At 45.9% G+C, this 21,192-nt stretch overlaps 1 protein-coding gene across 3 annotated transcripts in view; it reads right to left on the bottom strand.

The window, feature by feature from the left end:
• nrp1a (neuropilin 1a) overlaps positions 1–21,192 on the bottom strand; it is a 314,669-nt gene that overhangs the window by 236,772 nt on the left and 56,705 nt on the right. For all 3 annotated transcript variants that reach the window (XM_072508335.1, XM_072508337.1, XM_072508336.1), the window contains exon 4: positions 4,841–5,022. In XM_072508335.1, the coding sequence (XP_072364436.1) occupies positions 4,841–5,022 (182 nt within the window). The remainder of the gene's footprint in view (positions 1–4,840; positions 5,023–21,192) is intronic.

Below are 21,192 nucleotides of genomic sequence, written 5' to 3'. Positions count from 1 at the left end.
ATTGCCTGTCCCGCCGCCGTAAATTAGAGTAGCTATTTACCGGCGGGACAAGGCGGCGCGGGCGGGCTCCGTGGAGGGTCCTGGGGGGGGCGCGGGGTGATCTGGCCCCAGGGGGTGCCCCCACGGTGGCCTGGCCCGCGATCAGTGCCCACCGATCCGCGGGCGGGCCTGTGCCGTGGGGGCACTCTTTTCCTTCCGCCTCCGCCACGGTCTCCACCATGGCGGAGACGGAAGAGACTCTCCCCACTGCGCATGCGCGGGAAACTGTCAGCGGCCGCTGACGCTCCCGCACATGCGCCGCCCCGACATGTCATTTCCGCGCCAGCTGGCGGGGCAACAAAGGCCGTTTCCGACAGCTGGCGGGGCGGAAATCCCTCCGGCGCCGGCCTAGCCCCTCAATGTTGGGGCTCGGCCCCCAAAGATGCGGAGCATTCCGCACCTTTGGGGCGGCGCGATGCCCGTCTGATTAGCGCAGTTTTGGGCGCCAGTCGGCGGACATCGCGCCGTTTGGGGAGAATTTCGCCCCAGATGCTTTTCTATTTTCTGTGTCAGAGTTACATACTCTGTAAACATAAGAAGGGGTACCTCTAGATCCAAATGTGGCATTTATATACTGCTACTCTGTAGCTTGGATTAAATTAACGGCAAATAAACAGGAACAAATTCTTTAAAAATGGATCATTGGGCGGCAAGATGGCGCAGTGGTTAGCACTCCTGCCGAGGACCCAGGTTCGATCCCAGCCCCGGGTCACTGTCCGTGTGGAGTTTGCACATTCTCCCCGTGGCTGAGTGGATCTCACACCCACAACCCAAATGTGTGCAGGGTAGGTGAATTGGCCATGCTAAATTGCCCCTTAATTGGAATTTCCTTTTTAGATGGATCCCTGTCACTGACCAGAGGTCTTGGCCGGGATTCTCCGAGCCGCGTCAGGTCGGAGAATCGGCAGGGGTCGCGCGAATCCCGCCATGCCGGGTAGGGCTCCACCATGTTGCCCACGGGTCGGCGCGGGTCCGCACGTGCGGACACGCGCTGGCCGTGGCAGGCCGGCTTTTGCCACAATAGCAGCGCACAGCACTCCGCCGCCGTTCTATCCCCTGAGGACGGGGAGGATGACTGGGCCTGAAGGCCCGTTGACGCCGGCGTCGCTTGCGCCGGTTTTGACGCCGGTGTCAACACTTGGCCGGGATTTCGGAGAATCCTGGCCCTTAAGTTCAAGTGGCCCTGACAACTAGCTGTGACATTTGTAACATATTGAAAACCTAAAGTGTCCCGAATTGCCCAATTATCGATTTATTTACCTTTGCCATATTTTAAATCTCGGTTAGTAAGCCCCTTATAAATACCAGTCATCATTCACAGAGGCACAATATGTAACTTTGAGTCTGGGTATTTTCTTTTTTTGTACTCTCTCTTTTATTCTTGTTCTATATTAGTGGAATGTGGTCAAACGTTATGAAAATGTCTAGCAGCCAATTATATAGATGTAGATGTCAAATTTCGGGTGCTCCGGTTTCCTCCCACAAGACCCAAAAGACGTGCTTGTAAGGTGAATTGGACATTCTGAATTCTCCCTCAGTGTACCCGAACAGGCGCCGGAATGTGGCGACTAGGGGATTTTCACAGTAACTTCTTTGCAGTGTTAATGTAAACCCCCTTGTGACACTAATAAAGATTATTATTATTATTATTATTATTATTAATGACCAGTATTCGATCCCTGGCATAGTGATAAGGATGGGCAGGGGATGTAGGTTTGTAGTTGTGTTTTGCAGTCATGTCCCAGATTCTGATAGGGTAATGGGAGCTATCATGACTGCATCATAGTTACATCTGTTATTCATCAAGTTATTCATGAAGGCCCCGCCTTCTCAACCTCTCTCCTCGCCTGAGGTGTGGTGATCCTCAGGTTAAAACCACCACCAATCAGCTCTCCCCTCCATGGGGAAAGCAATATATGGTCATCTGGGACTATGGCGACTTTGCTTTTTTACTTCATTTTACACGTCTGTACATATCCCTGCAGTCTTGTGCATATATTAGTTCATGGTTTTATAGCGGAAATCCCTAATATCAAATTGAGTACATCATTCAAGCTGACATTTCACTGCAGTACTCGACTCATAGAAACGCCTTCTTGAGAAGTGACATTAAACTGAGGTCACATCTGCCTGGTGAAGTACAAACTACAAGCAGAAAAGGAAGCAATTCTCCAATAGTCGTGGTCAATGTTCCTCCTTTAACCAACATTACTAGTTACTATTTAATGTGCATAAAAATGTCTGTCACATTTGCCTACACAACACCAATCATTGCACTTTAAAAATAATTCATTGGATGTGAAGCACCTTGGGGTAGCCCGAGGACATAAGCCGCTGCATAATTAAAGGTTCCTTCTCTCTTTATGACTTCCTACATTCCTCAGGACTTCAGCAAGGAGAATGAAAGAATGGCTGGAAAAGTTATCTCATCTTCGCCAATTATTGGTCTATAATTTAGAATAGGTTCAGACACCAGACTGATTTTCACAAATATCCACCTTTGGATCCAGCGCCGAAAAAACCCAGAATCCCTATCAATGTGGATGCAAAAAAATGTTGACTCAAATCCTTTTCTCAAAGCAGCATTTGTAATCCTTTTTCTTAAATTAAAAAAAAATTGCAATTAAGGGGCAATTTAGCATGTCTGATCCACTTACCCTGCACATCTTTGGGTTGTGGGGGTGAGACCCACGCAGAGACGGGGAGAATGTGCAAAGCATTTGTAATCCTGGCATCATTCTCTCTTTTGAGTCTTCAGTCACAAAACATTTGCAAACAAACTACAGACTTCACAACGAGGGCAAAGAAAAGGTTCAGGGGAAGCATCATTGCTTGGAAGTGCCCCCCCACCCCCACTCCCCCCACCGCCCCCACGCCTCCCTCCCCAGCCTCACACTTGATTCTAGCATTTCAAGTTAATTTATATGAGGCGGTGAAAATGGCTGGAATTAGTCTTTACATCATCATTTGCAATGAGCTTTAACAAGCAGCACAGTACAGGCCTCTTCTGGGGCCACCTCCCTAGTAACCAAAACAGTGCTTTTATCCAAATGATCCGATTCGGTAAACCATTAAAGTATAGCTGTACTAAACACAATTCTCAGAAGCTTGGCCTTTAATGTCCTGGAATCAAAGTCATTAACCCATTTTTGACAGCAAAGATTTGACGCCAGGAGTATAACTGTTCTGTTGAACTCATTAAGACTGAAACAACTATATAGCAGCAAGAGCAACTGAATTTTATCAGAGATCATGCCGACTTTTAAATCAGTTTATGAGAAATTGCAGAACACAAAACCATGCAGCTAATGATCTGCAAACTGAAATCCGACTATTGTTTTTGAGGGGTTGAGTTAATTGAGTTGTGGCTGGCTTTCTTGCCGTCAGTGGACTAAAAGCAAGTACCTTCATGCTCTATTTTATTTTATGTCGCTCGCCTTGAGATTCAGCCAGATTTGAAAAGATGTAACGGGTTTAGTGCTTAAAAAAGTGAATGTAAAAGGACTGAGAGTCATTTTGCGTTTTCTTGCTGGACTCTTTGTTATACAACAGGCATCTTAAATATCTCCTACAATCCAGCAGGCCCCCTCGTATAAATTTAATGAATTGATGCTTGAGCACAAGTTTTTTAAAGCAAATACTTTTATTTACTGGGAGAATGGTTAACTGGCAAGAACTGCATGTCGAGCTTTACCAACAAATTAAGAAAAGTTTATTGTGTTGGCACATTTTCAGTATTTTTCAAAATGCAATCTATGTACCAAGACTAATTCCACTGGAATATCAACAGATAGCAGGGAAAGAGGGTGATTACTCCTGTAAATGCATTGCCTTCAAGATTCACAGAGTAACTGCAATGCGCCTTCTCGGACTTTGGTTTCAGCTTCAGTATTTGTATATATATTTAAAGCGAGGTCCGCAATAACGCAAGAGGCAATCTATGTTGGACTTAATAGAATGGTAAACTCGAATGGTAACCTCCAACTGACTCATTGAAAGCTTAAAGATCAATCAATCGAGGGTAGGTAGCGTAGTGGCATTGAGGCCACAATCAGATCAGCCATGATTTAATTGAATAGCCGAGCAGGCTCAGGAGGCCGAATGGCCGACTCCTGGTCTTAATTTGTATGTTCGCATGTCATTTATCATATCAGTTAAAATTGCATGCACTTCACTAGAATTACATTATTTGTAAAGAGTTACATTTGACATTATCAGTTACCAGAAAGAGTTCCTGTTTGTAGGAAATGGCAGCAGTTTCTTGAAGTCTGTCAAGGTGAGCGTGAAAGCTGAAAAGGGAACTGTGCCAAGTAGTGAAGGTTTAGCTGCATGAGTGCCCATTAAAATTCCTCAGGCACTTTTGATCAATCACAGATGTTGTGTGAATGAGGAAAAACTCTGGACTTGAGCTTCTTGCACAGGGCCCAAGAGCAATCTCATCTTGCTCTTGCTTTGGCAACAGAGCATATTACTATGCTGTTTGAACAGACTGAGGATTGGCCAAAAGATTGAAAAGTTCGACTGAAAGCAAAGTCATTCAGAAAACCATTATTTTACATTTCAGTTCACCATTTATCAGTGCCAATAGATGCCTGTCAAAACACGCTCATTTGGAATTAGACTTTACTTATTGAATTTCCACAGAAAGTAAGTGAGTGGACAGTAAGTGTGCAGACTGCACAAGATTTATTTTAACAATATATAGACGGTACTAATTTTGTGACAACTGTGAAGCATTCAGTCCAATTGAAAAAGCTCAGGATGCATTGCAAAACAGTGCGACAAAGTCAGAGCAACCAACCTGTTTTGAAAACCTCATAGCGGATGGAGAAGCCAGCTCCATGTGTTTCATAATCTGATACAAACTTTACATATAGCAGTGGTCCTGTGGAGATCTGTGGAGAAGGGGCAATCTTGCCACAGAATTTTCCCAGTGATGCTGCTTTCTCATCTCCACCGTCGCGGACCTCCACATAATCATACCTGAGGGAAAATATAGGGGAATGTAATTAGACGTTATTTTGCTAAAGTATATAATCAACATTATTTATTTTCCTTTTTGCTCCAAACATCAGATGTATGGAAACCTGAATTATTATAGGCCAAAACAGATTGTGAAATGAAATGTGACCCCTTTAGTGCAACCTGCTGAATGCCAATTTCATAAGCCACCCAGCTACTCTTCATGTGTGAGCTCGGACTTTGGATTTTCTGAGCATCACATCTAAGCCAACCCCAATCCTCATCAACATTCTTACGAACACACATTCTAGGAGAGGAAAATGCATGTGTTGTGGGGACCGAGTGCTACAGGCTTGGAAGGCCGCAGGTTCTGTTAGCTGTGCTGGATTAGGATAGGGTGATGAGGCAATACACTGGGTGCTAATCTGGAGCACCCAGGGACCTTGTACAGTTTTCTTTTCCCTTTCTTCCCCAAGGATACTGAAGATATATATAGTCCCCACACCTCCAATTGGCTGAGATTGGCTATCTCAGAACAGACCAAGGCCCTCACCTCTATGGTTCAGAATTACCCTAACAATCCATGTTAGAGGCAGAGCCCGGGGTGACAAATTTTCTTATAGGTTTCTCTGTCATTGATTGAGATCATCTAATTAAGCCACACATAACACCGACCATCTGTGCTGCTGCCTCAGACCATCTGCTGCCAAAACCCTCATCTGGGTCTTTGCCGCCTCCAGATTTAACTATTTCAATGCTCTCGGGGCCAGCCTCCCATCCTTCAGCTCCCATAAACTTCAGTTCATCCAAATCTCTACTACGCAAATCCTGACTCACACCAAGTCCCATTTACCCAATCTTCTGTACTCGTTAACCTCCACTGGCTCCCGCACGCCCAGTGGCTGCTACATTGTCGACATAAAAGCAGTCACTGCACTTCAAAGTATTAATTGGGAGACACTTTCTGAGAGATGTAATCAAGACTTTCACTAATCTGTGTTGCTGCTAAATTCCCATCTGTCAGCTCGGGAGTAATGATCAAGTCCAAGATACAGACTCCCAGCATCAGTTGAGCCTGAAGAAAACTGCATGTGATTAAAGTTTCCACTTTTAGTTCAAATATTATTATTTGTGGTCCTTTCTGTGCCGAATTTTTAATGTTAATTGAAATAAACTAAAATGACATGTGACAAAACCAACTCTGACCAGCTATTTACACTGTAAAGGCCTTTTCACTATTCTAACCTTACAAAGGAATGTTTTCAAATATAGACTACACAAAGTAATAAATACCCATATTCAAATAAGCCGAGCATATTGTTATTGTGTATGTGTGTTGATGTATGCATATGTATTTGTGGCTGGAATTCCTCGGCCGTTGTGAATCACTTTTCCCGTCAGCAATGCAACCCCATCTGTGGGGTTCCAGGCGGCATGGGGTGGTTACAATGGGAAATCTCATTTGCAAGCGGTTGGAAGATAGAATCTCCTCACCAGCGAACAGCACACCACCAAGAAACACGCGGCTGGGGAACCGGAAAATCCTGTCATGTGTGCGTATATGTATTTATCTGTGTACATGCATTTGTGTTTGTATGCGCTTGCATTTGTGTGTGTTTGTACTTGCGTGTGACTATGTATTTGTGTCTGTCTATATATTTGTGTGTGTGTATTTATGTGTGTATATGTATTTGTGTGTGTAAATGTATTTATGGTGTGTATATATTTGTGTGTGTATGGACATGTGTTTGTACTTGTGTGGCTATGTATTTGTGTGTGTATATGTATTTGTGTGAGTGCGCATGCATTTGTGTGTTTGTACTTGTGTGTCTATGTATTTGCATGTGAATATATTTGTGTGTGTAAGGATTTGTGTATGTATATTTATTAGTGTTTATCTGTATTTGTGCATATGTGCTTGCATTTGTACTTGTGTGTCTATGTATTTGTGTGGGTATTTGTGTGTATATGTATTTGTGTGTGCATATATATGCATTTGTGTGTGTTTGTCCTTGTGTGTCTATGTATTTGTGTGTGTATATGTATTTGTGTGTGTATGTATTTCTGTGTGCATATGTATTTGTGTGTGTATATCTATTTGTGTGTGTATATATTTGTGTGCGTATATGTATTTGTGTGTATGCACGTGCATTTGTGTATGTCTGTACTTGTGTGTGCATATGTGTTTGTGTGTGTATGCACATGCATTTGTGTGGGTTTGTACTTGTGTGCATATGTGTGTGTATGTGCATGCATTTGTGTGTTTGTACTTGTTTGTCTATGTATTTGTGTGTTTTTGTGTGTGTATACGCATGCATGTGTGTGTGTTTGTACTTGTGTGTCGATGTATTTGTATGTATGTATATGTGCTTGTGTGTGTGTATGTGCATGAATTTGTGTGTTTATACTTGTGTGTCTATGTATTTGTGTGTACGTATTTGTGTGTGCGTATATTTGTGTGTGTATATACGCGTTTGTGTATGTATATGCGTTTGTGTATATGCGCATGCTTTTGTATGTTTGTAATTGGGTGCCTATGCATTTGTGTGTGTGTATGTATGTGTTTTTGTGTGTATTTTTTTTGGTGTTTTTGTGTATGTGTGTATATGTGTGTCTATTTGTTTGTATGTGTTTTTGTGTGCACTAATGTATGTGTTTTTGAGTGTGAATGTATGTGTGTCTATTTGTAATATGTGTATGTATGTGTTGTGCGTGTGTATATATGTGTCTATTTGTGTGTATGTGTTTTTAAAAATAGGTTTAGAGTACCCAATTCATTTATTCCAATTAAGGGACAATTTAGCATGTCCAATCCACCTACCCTGCACATGTTTTGGATTGTGGGGACGAAACCCACGCAAACATGGGGAGAGTGTGCAAACTCCACATGGGTGACCCAGAGCAGGGATCAAACCTGGGACCTCGGCGCCGTGAGGCAGCAGTGCTACCACTGTGCCACCGTGATGCCCATGTCTGTATGTGTTTTTGTGTGTGGGTGTGTTTTTGAGTGTGTGAGTATATGTGCATCTATTTGTGTGTATGTGTGTGTTTGTATTTATTTGTGTGTCCATTGCTATGTATGCCTATTGGTGTGTGCGTATCTGTATCTATTTGTGTGTGTATGTGTCATTGTGTGTTTGTATTTGTGTGTGCGGTTTTGCCTGTGTATTTGTGTATGTCTGTGCGCTTAAGTACAGGAAATGTTATTTTTATATTGACTTGTGTAAGCCAACTTACCAAACTGAACTTTAGGAATGTAGCCTCACCTACTGGGAGTGCATTTTTGGTGCATGGAAATGTTTGTTGTGTTCATGGAGAGTAAATTATGAAAGGCTGCCCAAATTGCTGATATGCGCTGCTGGTGGCCTGGTCCTTGCAAACCCTTCCACATGCAGCTCTACAATACACACCGGGGAAATCGTGACTTTTGTAGTTTAATAGTAATAGTGTCAACATTAAGCTGATGTTTTCCAGTCACATACTTACAACTCTGAGGAATTACTGTTGTGTGTTGACAGAAAGAACAGCAACGTATATACAACAGAAATGCCTGATATTGGACCTGAAAAAATAGCAAAGTGCTGTCCTATTGACTGCTGCTTGATGCTATCTTATCTGATTTGCATTGGCACTTCTTGGCACTTTAGACATTGGACGCTATGTAAAACGTCAGCAGCATGGTTCACTCTGCAAAGTTGTGTACAGGTAAAGGTGACCTCAAAACAATGGAAAAGCATACTCAGGTCTCTGCAAGTGCCGTCTCTGCTTTCTTTTCATAGCGCATCTTCACCCACACAGTTTTTCCCTTTAGGGAATAGTGGGGAAGTGCTGGAAGGATTCCCAAGCTGATTATCAGCCACGTTATGAACCACGTTATGAACGCTGCTTCTGTGGTCAACAAGAGCTGGAGTTGGACTCGAACGCGGAGCTTCCCGTCTAGAGCGAGAGCACTGCCACTGTACCACATGTCCTCCTTGCCTTCTCAGTGATCTTGAAGTATGAAAATAGAAATGTAATGTGAAAAGAACATCAGAGGCGAGCTGCATGGAAGGGTGTTGCAGTTTATTACTACAGCGTAGGACTGGTATAGTCATCATAAAGGAATCAAAACTCTGAAAGCAGTGGATCATCTGGACTGTGCTTTTTTTTTAAGAGATCGCACAAAAGACCACGTTACAGCAGGGAGTGCAAGGACTGAGCTGTGGAGTGTTTGCTCTAGTTCTTTGTTAGAAAGGGGAGTTATTAGATCAGATGTTATGACATATCAGAGGGTGTGAGAGTGAGGATTTAATATGTTATATAAAATGACAGATCCCTGAGAGTTTGCCACAAGCTTAGAACACAACCTCAAGGCTCAAATGACTGGTGGGCCTCACAAGTCGTTCTGTCACAAAGATCTGCAACCCCTCAGCTGTATCACAGCCCAGTGACATGTTTGTGTAAATAATCTGCTCATGGCCAAAACAATTATGAACAACACTTAATTTACTTTCCGGTCAAACTGCCCCCGGGATTGTTTCTCAAGACAATCAGTTAATTCGGATGCTGTATATAAATAGCCACTTCCTGTCACATGATGTTAAATGTGCCGAAGAAAGTCAGTAGCAGCAGCTGGAGATGAAGATAAGTAAAAGTAAACTCAACAGAAGCATGAGATACTAGCTATCAATGACAGTCATTGGTAGTGGCAAGGAGAGATAGAGACTGATGCTGCAGAATTACTGCAGAAAACAGAAGTACATTTACATAGTGCCTTTCACAACCTTACAGCACCCCAAAGCATTCTCAAGCCAATGAAATGCCTTTGAAGGGCAGTCGCAATAGGAAACATGGCACCTAATTTTCACACTGCAAAATCAAACAAATATCAATGTGATAATTGCGCAGCTAATTTATTGTTGAGATGCTGATTCATTGGTAAAGATTGTTCAGGATACCGGGCATAACTACGCTGCTCCTCTTCCAGAAACCGCTATCACCTTCTGACATTGTGTGTTCAGGGTCTATATGGGGTTTTGGGGAGCTTGTCTACTCTCTCAGTGTAAGCTGCTTGAGACTGTCGTTTGTTAAAACCATCACTCTTGACTTCCGGGTGCGGCGATGACCAGCTGAGTCGCACGTTTCGGCAGCTCCCTGTGAAACGGACTTTTGGGCTCTTGATAGGAGCCCCAACGGCAATTTTAACGGCTGAAAACACCGTGCGGTAAACCAGAAGGGTGTTCCCCCTGGACACGGATGGAAAAAGGAGAGGAAAGTGGCCGGATTGCAGCGGATCCTTTGGAACAACGGCAAGGAAGGCAAGCAGAAACCAAGATGGCGTCGGAAGGTGGCAGTTTCATATGGGGCCCTGAACAACAAGAGTTTTTGAAACGCTGCGTGGAGGAGATAAAAAAGGAAATGAAGAAAGAGTTGTTGGCCCCGATATTACAGGCGATTGAAGGGCTGAAAGAGGAACAAAAGACCCAGGAGCAGGAGCTTCGGGTCGTGAAGGCGAAAGCAGCAGAGAATGAAAACGACATACAGGGCCTGGTGGTGAAGTCGGAGATACAGGAGGCACACCAGAAACGATCTGTGGAGAGGTTGGAGGCACTGGAAAATAACGCAAGGAGGAACAACTTGAGGATTCTTGGCCTTCCTGAAGGTGTGGAGGGGGCGGACGTCGGGGCATATGTGAGCACGATGCTGCACTCGTTAATGGGAGTGGAGGCCCCGACGGGTCCGTTGGAGGTGGAGGGAGCATACCGAGTTATGGTGCGAGGACCGAGAGCAGGAGAAGCTCCCAGAGCCATAGTGGTGAGATTTCTCCGTTTTAAGGATAGAGAAATGGTCCTTAGATGGGCGAAGAAAACTCGGTGGAGTAAATGGGAGAACGCGGTGATCCGCGTCTATCAAGATTGGAGTGTGGAGGTGGCGAGAAGGAGGGCGAGCTTTAATCGGGCCAAAGCGGTACTTCACAAAAAAAAGATAAAGTTTGGAATGCTGCAACCGGCAAGACTGTGGGTCACATATCAAGGGAGGCACCACTACTTTGAGACGGCGGATGAAGCGTGGACTTTTATTGTAGAAGAAAAATTGGAATGATTGGACTACGAAAATGAACGTTTGGACAAAGTGGTGGGACGAGTGGGGGGGGGGGGGGGCGAAGAGGGATTGTATGATTAATCCTGCGGTATGGTAACTTTTCTTTCTCCCACAGGTGGTGATGGGGGAGGTGGGGAGGGAGAGGAGATGGGGCGTTGGCCATGGGAGGCGGGGCCGAGGGAGAGGCGCGGGCTTGGTTCCCGCGCTATGATAATTATGGCGGGAATAGAGAAGCAGGAAGGAGGGGGCGCCGCACGGGGCGAGCCGTGATCACGGGGGGAAGCCGAGGTCAGCCAGAGTTTGCTGACTTCTGGGAGCAACATGGGGGGAGTAATTACGCTAGCGGGGGGTCTAGCGGGGGGGGGGGGAGGGGGGAATTACTGGGTTGCTGCTGCTGGGGAAAGGGGGGAGTGGGTGTGGGAAAGGATGGGCGGGGGGGCACCGTCTGGGAGAAATACAGCCGCGTGGGAACTGGGCGAGAAGCTGGAAAAAGATGATGGCTAACCGGCAAGGGGGGGGGGGGTGGGAAGCCCCCCAACTCGGCTGATCACGTGGAACGTGAGGGGGCTTAACGGGCCGATAAAGAGGGCACGAGTACTCGCACACCTTAAGAAACTTAAAGCAGATGTGGTCATGTTACAGGAAACGCACCTGAAACTGATAGATCAGGTTAGGTTGCGCAAAGGATGGGTAGGGCAGGTGTTCCATTCGGGGCTGGATGCGAAAAACAGGGGGGTGGCTATATTAGTGGGGAAGCGGGTAATGTTCGAGGCAAAGACTATAGTGGCGGATAACGGGGGCAGATACGTGATGGTGAGTGGCAAATTACAGGGAGAGATGGTGGTGTTGGTCAACGTGTATGCCCCGAATTGGGACGATGCCAATTTTATGAGGCGAATGCTAGGACGCATCCCAGACCTAGAGACCGGAAAGCTGATAATGGGGGGAGACTTTAACACGGTGTTGGAACCAAGGCTGGATAGGTCGAAGTCCAGGACTGGTAGGAGGCCGGCAGCAGCCAAGGTGCTTAAGGATTTTATGGAGCAGATGGGAGGGGTGGACCCGTGGAGATTCAGTAGACCTAGGAGTAAGGAGTTCTCGTTTTTCTCCTATGTCCATAAAGTCTATTCACGCATAGACTTTTTTGTGTTGGGTAGGGCATTGATCCCGAGGGTGAGGGGAACGGAATATACGGCTATAGCCATTTCGGATCATGCCCCACACTGGGTAGACTTGGAGATAGGGGAGGAAACAAGAGGGCGTCCACCCTGGAGAATGGATATGGGACTAATGGCGGATGAGGGGGTGTGCTTAAGGGTGAGGGGATGCATTGAAAAGTACTTGGAACTCAATGACAATGGGGAGGTTCAGGTGGGAGTGGTCTGGGAGGCGTTGAAGGCGGTGGTTAGGGGGGAGCTGATATCAATAAGGACACATAAAGGGAAGCAGGAGAGTAAGGAACGGGAGCGGTTGTTGCAAGAACTTTTGAGGGTGGACAGACAGTATGCGGAAGCACCGGAGGAGGGACTGTATAGGGAAAGGCAAAGGCTGCATGTGGAATTTGACTTGCTGACCACAGGCACTGCAGAGGCACAATGGAGGAAGGCGCAGGGTGTACAGTATGAATATGGAGAGAAGGCGAGCAGATTGCTGGCACACCAATTGAGGAAAAGGGGAGCAGCGAGGGAAATAGTGGGGGTGAGAGACGAAGATGGAGAGACGGAGCGGGGAGCGGAGAGAGTGAATGAAGTGTTTAAGACATTTTATAAAAAATTGTATGAAGCTCAACCCCCGGATGGGAGGGAGAGAATGATGGAGTTTTTGGATCGGCTGGAAATTCCCAAGGTGGAAGAGCAGGAAAGGATGGGATTGGGAGCACAGATCACGGGAGAAGAAGTGGTGAAAGGAATTAGGAACATGCAGACGGGAAAGGCCCCGGGACCGGACGGATTCCCAGTTGAATTTTACAGAAAATATTTGGACTTGCTCGCCCCGCTACTGACGAGGACCTTCAACGAGGCAAAGGAAAGGGGACAACTGCCCCCGACTATGTCAGAAGCAACGATATCGCTTCTTTTAAAGAAGGAAAAGGATCCGCTACAATGCGGGTCCTACAGACCAATCTCCCTCCTCAATGTAGATGCCAAGGTCTTGGCCAAGGTAATGGCAATGAGAATAGAGGAATGTGTCCCGGGGTTGGTTCATGAGGACCAAACTGGGTTTGTGAAGGGGAGACAGCTGAACACGAACATACGGAGGTTGTTAGGGGTAATGATGATGGCCCCACCAGAGGGTGAAACGGAGATAGTAGTGGCGATGGATGCCGAGAAAGCATTTGATAGAGTGGAGTGGGATTATCTGTGGGAGGTGTTGAGGAGATTTGGGTTCGGAGAGGGGTATGTTAGATGGGTGCAGCTGTTGTATAGGGCCCCAGTGGCGAGTGTGGTCACGAATGGACGGGGATCGGCATATTTTCGGCTCCATAGAGGGACAAGGCAGGGATGTCCTCTGTCCCCATTACTGTTTGCACTGGCATTTGAGCCCCTGGCGATAGCGCTGAGAGGTTCCAAGGGATGGAGGGGAATACTTAGGGGAGGAGAAGAACACCGGGTATCTTTATATGCGGATGATCTGCTACTATATGTGGCGGATCCAGCGGAGGGGATGCCAGAAATAATGCGGATACTTGGGGAGTTTGGGGATTTTTCAGGGTATAAATTGAACATGGGAAAGAGTGAGCTGTTTGTGGTGCATCCAGGGGAGCAGAGTAGAGAAATAGAAGACCTACCGTTGAGGAAGGTAACAAGAGACTTTCGTTACCTGGGGATCCAGATAGCTAAGAATTGGGGCACATTGCACAGGCTAAATTTGACGCGGTTGGTGGAACAGATGGAGGAAGATTTCAAGAGATGGGACATGGTAGCATTGTCAATGGCAGGGAGGGTGCAGGCAGTTAAGATGGTGGTCCTCCCGAGATTCCTTTTTGTGTTTCAGTGTCTCCCGGTGGTGATCACGAAGGCTTTTTTCAAAAGGATAGAAAAGAGTATTATGGGTTTTGTTTGGGCCGGGAAGACTCCGAGAGTGAGGAAGGGATTCTTACAGCGTAGTAGGGATAGGGGGGGGGCTGGCACTACCGAGCCTAAGTGAGTATTATTGGGCCGCTAATATTTCAATGGTGAGTAAGTGGATGGGAGAGGAGGAAGGAGCGGCGTGGAAGAGATTAGAGAGGGCGTCCTGTAGGGGGACCAGCCTGCAGGCTATGGTGACAGCCCCATTGCCGTTCTCACCAAGGAACTATACCACGAGTCCGGTGGTGGTAGCTACACTGAAGATTTGGGGACAGTGGAGACGACATAGGGGAAAGACCGGACCACTGGGGGGGGTCCCCGATAAGAAACAACCATAGGTTTGCCCCGGGGGGAATGGATGGGGGATATGGAATGTGGCAAAGAGCAGGTATAACGCAATTGAAAGATCTATTTGTGGATGGGAAGTTTGCGAGTCTGGGAGCGCTGACCGAGAAATATGGGTTGCCCCAAGGGAATGCATTCAGGTACATGCAATTGAGGGCTTTTGCGAGGCAGCAGGTGAGGGAATTCCCGCAGCTCCCGACACAAGAGGTGCAGGACAGAGTCATCTCAAAGAAATGGGTGGGGGACGGTAAGGTGTCGGATATATATAGGGAAATGAGAGACGAAGGGGAGACTATGATGGACGAACTAAAAGGGAAATGGGAAGAAGAGCTAGGGGAGGAGATTGAGGAGGGGATGTGGGCAGATGCCCTAAACAGGGTAAACTCGTCGTCCTCGTGCGCCAGGCTAAGCCTGATTCAGTTTAAGGTATTACACAGGGCACATATGACTGGAACACGGCTCAGTAAATTTTTTGGGGTGGAGGATAGGTGTGCGAGGTGCTCGAGAAGCCCAGCGAATCATACCCATATGTTTTGGTCATGCCCGGCACTACAGGGGTTTTGGATGGGGGTGACAAAGGTGCTTTCGAAAGTAGTAGGAGTCCGGGTCGAACCAAGCTGGGGGTTGGCTATATTTGGGGTTGCACAAGAGCCGGGAGTGCAGGAGGCGAAAGAGGCCGATGTTTTGGCCTTTGCGTCCCTAGTAGCCCGGCGCAGAATATTGCTAATGTGGAAAGAAGCCAAGCCCCCGGGGGTGGAGACCTGGATAAATGATATGGCGGGGTTCATAAAGTTAGAGCGGATTAAGTTCGTCCTAAGGGGGTCGGCTCAAGGGTTTACTAGGCGGTGGCAACCGTTCGTCGAATATCTTGCGGAAAGATAGATAGGGGAGAACAAAGAAGGCAGCAGCAGCAGCCCAGGACTTGGGGGGTGGGGGGTGGGGGGGGGGGGGGGGGGGGGGGTGGCCTGAGACAAGGCAGTTGCCAATTAGGGCTAGTTTTTATTTTTTGTTATTTAATATTTATTTATTTGTTGTTGTTTTCTTTTGTTCTTGTTTAAATAAAAAAGGTCATTATTATCTGTATTGTTATAATGTTGTGTAAAGGATGCACAATGTACTGTGTTGGTTGACCAAAAATTTTCAATAAAATATTATTTAAAAAAAAAACCATCACTCTTTATTTACTTTACATATTGGAAACTTTGCACCAGATTGGAAATTCTTCCTCCAGATTGGCATGATATGCACTCATGCACATAATGAGATACAGACAGGCAGTGGCAGACACCCAGTACAGCTAATCAACACACAGGACAGAACACAACCAATCACCAGGCAGAACACTAGAAGGTGGTCTCCCACTATAAAACACACGAGGCATCAACACTCTGCCTCTTTCCACTGGTGACACTGGAGTGACAGTCAGGGTGTATATATCAGTTAGCACCTTCTACACGTGGCTCAGAGCTAGTCTGGTCTAGTTAGTTACAGTAAGCACGCTTAGATTAGTAGAATGTCAAACCCACAGCGAACTGTGTGCACTGCTTAACAAGTTCAATGAAGCGTATTGAACTAACATCAAAGTTTGGAGTCTACTTTCAAGTACAACTGCATCCAGTTGCAGTCCGTGTTACCCCAGGGTGATTAACACGACATGGTATCAGTAGTCTACTGTCTCTAAGTGGTTTACCTCGAGTGATTCCGTGACAACCAGCAAGTGCCTTCCAGCGGCATGGAGAAGATCCAGGCCCCTCCACAGCTACGGATCTTCGGCAATCTTGGTGCCAACTGGCTGGTTTTCAAGCAAAGGTTCCTTCTCTACATTGAGGCCTCTGACCTCGAGGATGCGTCCGATGCCAGAAAAATCGCGCTACTCCTATCAACTGCGGGGGACCAAGCCATCCACATTTTCAACTCACTTAATTTTACCGATGGCCAGGACAAGACCAAATTCAAGACCATTTTGGAGAAGTTCGACAGTCACTGTGAAGTCGAAACAAACGAGACCTTTGAACGCTATATCTTCCAGCAACGCCTTCAGAGTAAGGATGAACCATTCCAATCCTTTCTAACTCATCTCCGTATATTAGCGCAATCTTGCAATTATGGTGACACTGCTGATTCCATCATCAGGGATCAGATCGTGTTTGGGGTGCACTCCGATTCCTTGCGGGAATAACTCCTCAAAATTAAGCACATGACCCTGCCAGTCGCAATTGAGACGTGTATAGTGCACGAGCATGCACAACACAGATCTTTGTTACTCAGTTATGCAATGTTACATCTTCATCATGTACTTCTGATATTCACATTTTTTACTCTACATCCCCCCAAAGTTTTATCCTTATCACATTTACATCCTCCTCCATCTTGCCCCCAAATCTCAGACTTCACAGTGTTAGTGTTTGAGGTGCCTTGACCAGTCTCCCTGATCTTGTTCTGATCTCTATGAGGTCCAGGATATTCTGTACTTTCTCTTCCATCGGTGTGAGTATTCTCCTCGGTGGCAGTAGAGCTTTGTGTTACTACTTCTTCTTTCTCTTCAGGATCTGAGTAGTAGGCCCAAGTTTCTATTGGCTTTCTTTCCAAGGATATCAAGGCACTGTGGTTTCTCCTACTGGTACCCTGGTCTGTCCCAACCCTGTGTGATCTCAGTTGTGGGTTCTTTCAATGATTGTACCTTCACCGGTTGGTCTCACACCCATATTCTCTCCCTGGGCCTCAGCACTACTAACTCATGGTGTTCTGTGTTTCTGGTTAAAGTTATGAATCACTTTGTTTCTCTGTTGTTACACACTGCTTTACCCTCTTGTGGTTTTTGTCGTGATACTGGATTTAATTTCTGTGTCAGAGATGAAAGGCGTTTTCTCAATCTCCTTCCCATCAACTCAGATGGTGAAATACCATTTTGTAGTGGTGAGGTTTGGTCACTCAGAAGAACTAGATTCAAGTCTTCATTCTTCTTCATAAAATCTTTGAGCGTTTATACATCTTTTTAGCTTCGCCATTTGCTTGACGATACTGAGATGAATTGGTTACGTGAAGAAATCCATATTCCTTTGCTAAATTTTGGAATCATTCATAAATTGAGGCCCATTGGCTGGCACGACAATGCCCAGAATGCCTTGTGTTGTAAAAATTCTCATCAGTGATTGAATAACTGCTTCCGCTGCAGGTGAGAATCCAGGAACATTTCCAGTCCCTGGGACCAGCATGTGTGCAGGAAGTGTGTCCAGCTGCAGCTCCTGGAAGCTCAGTTTCAGAGCTGGAGACACCGTGGAGCATCGGTGAGTCTGAGAGCATCGTGGATAGCAGGTTTAGCGAGGTGGTCACACCACAGCTGAAGGGACTTCGAGAAGGAAAGGAATGGGTGACCACCAGGCAGTCCAAGAGAAACAGGCAGGTGGTTCAGGAGTCCCCTGGGGTCCCGCTCGCAAATCGATATTCCATTTTGGAGACTGATGATGTTGGTTCCTCCAGGGAGTGCGGATAGAACCAAGCTTCTGACACCACAAGCAGCCTGTCTGCAAAGAAAGGTGGAAAGAGAGGAAGAGCAATAGTAATAGGGGATTCTATAGTCAGAAGGACAGATAGGTGCTACTGTGGCCATCAACGTGACTCCAGGATGGTGTGTTGCTTCCCAGGGTCTGGGATGTCACTGAATGGCTGCAGAGCATCCTGAAGGGGGGGTGATAAGGCAGAAGTCTTGGTACATGTTGGTACCAATGACATAGGTAGAAAGAGGGACGAGGGAGGCCATGGAGTGAGAGGTCGCACATTTGGTGACTCCCACCCAAGGTGGATATTGTTGGATTCTTAATCCAGAGGCAAATGCCAAAATCTCCTGCGTGCACGCAGTTTGGGGAATGGAGTACTCTTGGCTGGTTTGGCAAGAGTGTCATCCACTGGATCGATATCATGTTCTACTGATTTGTTTAATCTGCACCGATTCTTATTGAGACCTTTGGCTTTGGGACCGTAATCATTCCTGAACACCATTTTGTTGGCATGGGGAGATAACTCCTTGCTGATGCATCATCTCAATTTCACCCTTGAGTCCAAGAGTAGGTGAATGGCTTTCCTCGGTGTAAAGAGCAACGCTCATAGGGTGATTTAGTATTCAGAATTTAACTTCTCTAGACCTGTAAATAATTTGGGAAATATGTTCCTGAATATACTGCTGTAATGCTCATAAATCTTCATCCACTTTACAGATTAGCTTCAGTTGTAAGCATGCTTTCCTGCTTAGTAGAGAGCATTCTTGATGTGAATGATATGGAGAGGTTCAAAGGTTTCTCTATCTTTATACTTTATCTTCGTTATGAGTTGGCCTTGACTTTCAGTGTAGTCCCTCCAGGGCCCTGTAATTTGATAGGTGAGGGTTTCAATGTAATCTGTTTGAGCCATTTTACTTCATCTGATAAAACAGAGCCCCCTGCTCTCATGGTCCAATTTTAAACTCTGTGGGGTGTCCATCCACTTCAACTTTAATACTCCAGTATTTCTTTTCAGTATAATTTACCTTCTCTTGGAAGGTTACTTCCTTTTCCTTTGTGTTGTCACTTTTCGTATCTCATAGAATTTACAGTGCAGAAAGAGGCCATTTGGCCCATCGAGTCTGCACCTGCACTTGGAAAGAGCACCTCACTTAAGTCCACGCTTCCACCCTATCCCTGTAACCCCACCTACCCTTTTGGACACTAAGGGCAATTTAGCATAGCTAATCCACCTAACCTGCACATCTTTGGACTGTGGGAGGAAACCGGAGCACCCGGAGAAAACCCACGCACACACTGGGAGAACGTGCAGACTCTGCACAGACAGCGTGACCCAAGCCAGGAATCGAACCTGGAACCCTGGCGCTGTGATGCAACAGTGCTAACCACTGTGCCACCGTGCTGCCCTAAATCTGGCTCTGCTTTAATATTTTCTCCCTCTTTTTACAGATTGTCAGCAGTTTCAAGTAACAGAGAGTTTTGAGCTGGCTATTTTCCCCCAGTTGTGGCACTCTGCGCACACTGCTGGACATTATTCCCGCTTCTGAGGCGTGTCCCTGACACACCCAAGACATTTCAAGATGCCGGTTGGTAAGTTCTTCCCCATTTTGCCAGGTTGAGGCTTTGTCAAACTTTTTCTCTTATGGCCTTCAAACTGAATGATTTCACTTCATCTTCACCGTGGTACCTCACCTCCTCTGTGAACAAATTCACAATTTTGTTTCCTAAGCTCAGTTTGCCCCACAATTTGCAATAACTCGGCTAGTATTCAATATTCTCGCATCTATAAGAGATCTGATAATGATTTGTCTCCAACTTTCGATTCCGTCACAAAACATTTTATTCTTTAAAATTCCATAATGGCAGTTTCCTGCCACCTGTATAGATCGTTGATGAACAAGGTCATGTTTTCACCTGGTCTTTGCTTTCTTTTGTTGAATTTTATCCTTTCTATATTTAGGTTTCAGCATTTGCTGAAATATGAATGAAACGCTTGCAGGACCTCTTTGTAAGAGATTGAAGTCTCAATTCCCTGCCTTGCTATTACATCATCAGCAATAGGTCCAACTGCATAAAATAGTGTACTGACCTTGAGATGTTTTTTGAGCAAACCAGAAGTAGTTCTTTATCTCTTGACCCTCTTTGCCCCGTTGTCCCAGTTCTGAGCCTGTTGCGACTCTTCAGTATTCCAAATGGTTCCATACTTCTACTGAACCTTGGAATTGTTGCTGCTTCACTGGTGCTGCTTGTTGTTTCTGTGCTCACTACTGTCTGGACTCCGGGTCTGTGTCTGAGCTTGCATCTGTGATGCTTTGGCTTTTTGGTAAGTCTTGAACTCGTTCCTTTTGTTAGTCTTTCAATTATACCTTGGCTCAGCAGGTCTGTAGCTACTTCCTAAGTTTTGCTCATGTCTTTCCCTCCCTGTCCGCTGCCACCATATTACATTATGTGTTCGGGATCTAGACGGGATTCTTTGGGGTACGTCCGTTCTCCCAAAGTAAGCTGCGAGAGACTATAGTTCGTTAAAAACCGTTACTCTTAGGGCGGCATGTGGCGCAGTGGGACTGCGGCGCTGAGGACCCGGGTTCAAATCCCGGCCCTGGGTCACTGTCCATGTAGAGTTTGCATATTCTCCCCATGTCTGCGTGGGTTTCACCCCACAACCCAAAGATGTGCATGTTCGGTGGATTGGCCACACTAAATTGCCCTTTAATTGGAAAAAAAAATAATCGGGTACTCTAAATTTATATTTTTTAAAAAACCATTACTCTTTATTTACAGCTGCTCCGTACATATTTGGAACTTCTCCCTCCAGATGAGTTACTCAATCATGTGATGTTACAACATCATCATCATTACATCAGCTTCGAATGTTAGCCATTTATTCTATAACTTTAGCCGGCAGATAGGGGCTTCAATTTAACATCAAATATAAAAGACTCCCTGGACTGCAGCATCACTCTTGATTTCTGTACTCAAATCCTGAAATGGGGCTTGAATCCACAACTTCCTGACTCAGTTTCCGACATCAACTGGATTTACAATGTACACCCTCACAGTGCATGGGTGTCACCGAGGAGAATATGGACATGCAATGTCACAAAGTAACAAAGATCAGGGGAGAATTTTAAACCACATAATGGGCATGTTTCGGTCCGGTGGAATGTTAAAATTGTAACATTCTCAATCTTGATCCCAAC

This window comes from Scyliorhinus torazame, chromosome 6, assembly GCF_047496885.1.
Source record: "Scyliorhinus torazame isolate Kashiwa2021f chromosome 6, sScyTor2.1, whole genome shotgun sequence".
NCBI classification, from domain to species: Eukaryota; Metazoa; Chordata; class Chondrichthyes; order Carcharhiniformes; family Scyliorhinidae; genus Scyliorhinus; species Scyliorhinus torazame.
Note: the sequence above shows the minus strand (reverse complement) of the source record. Positions and strands in the feature narration are given on the sequence as shown.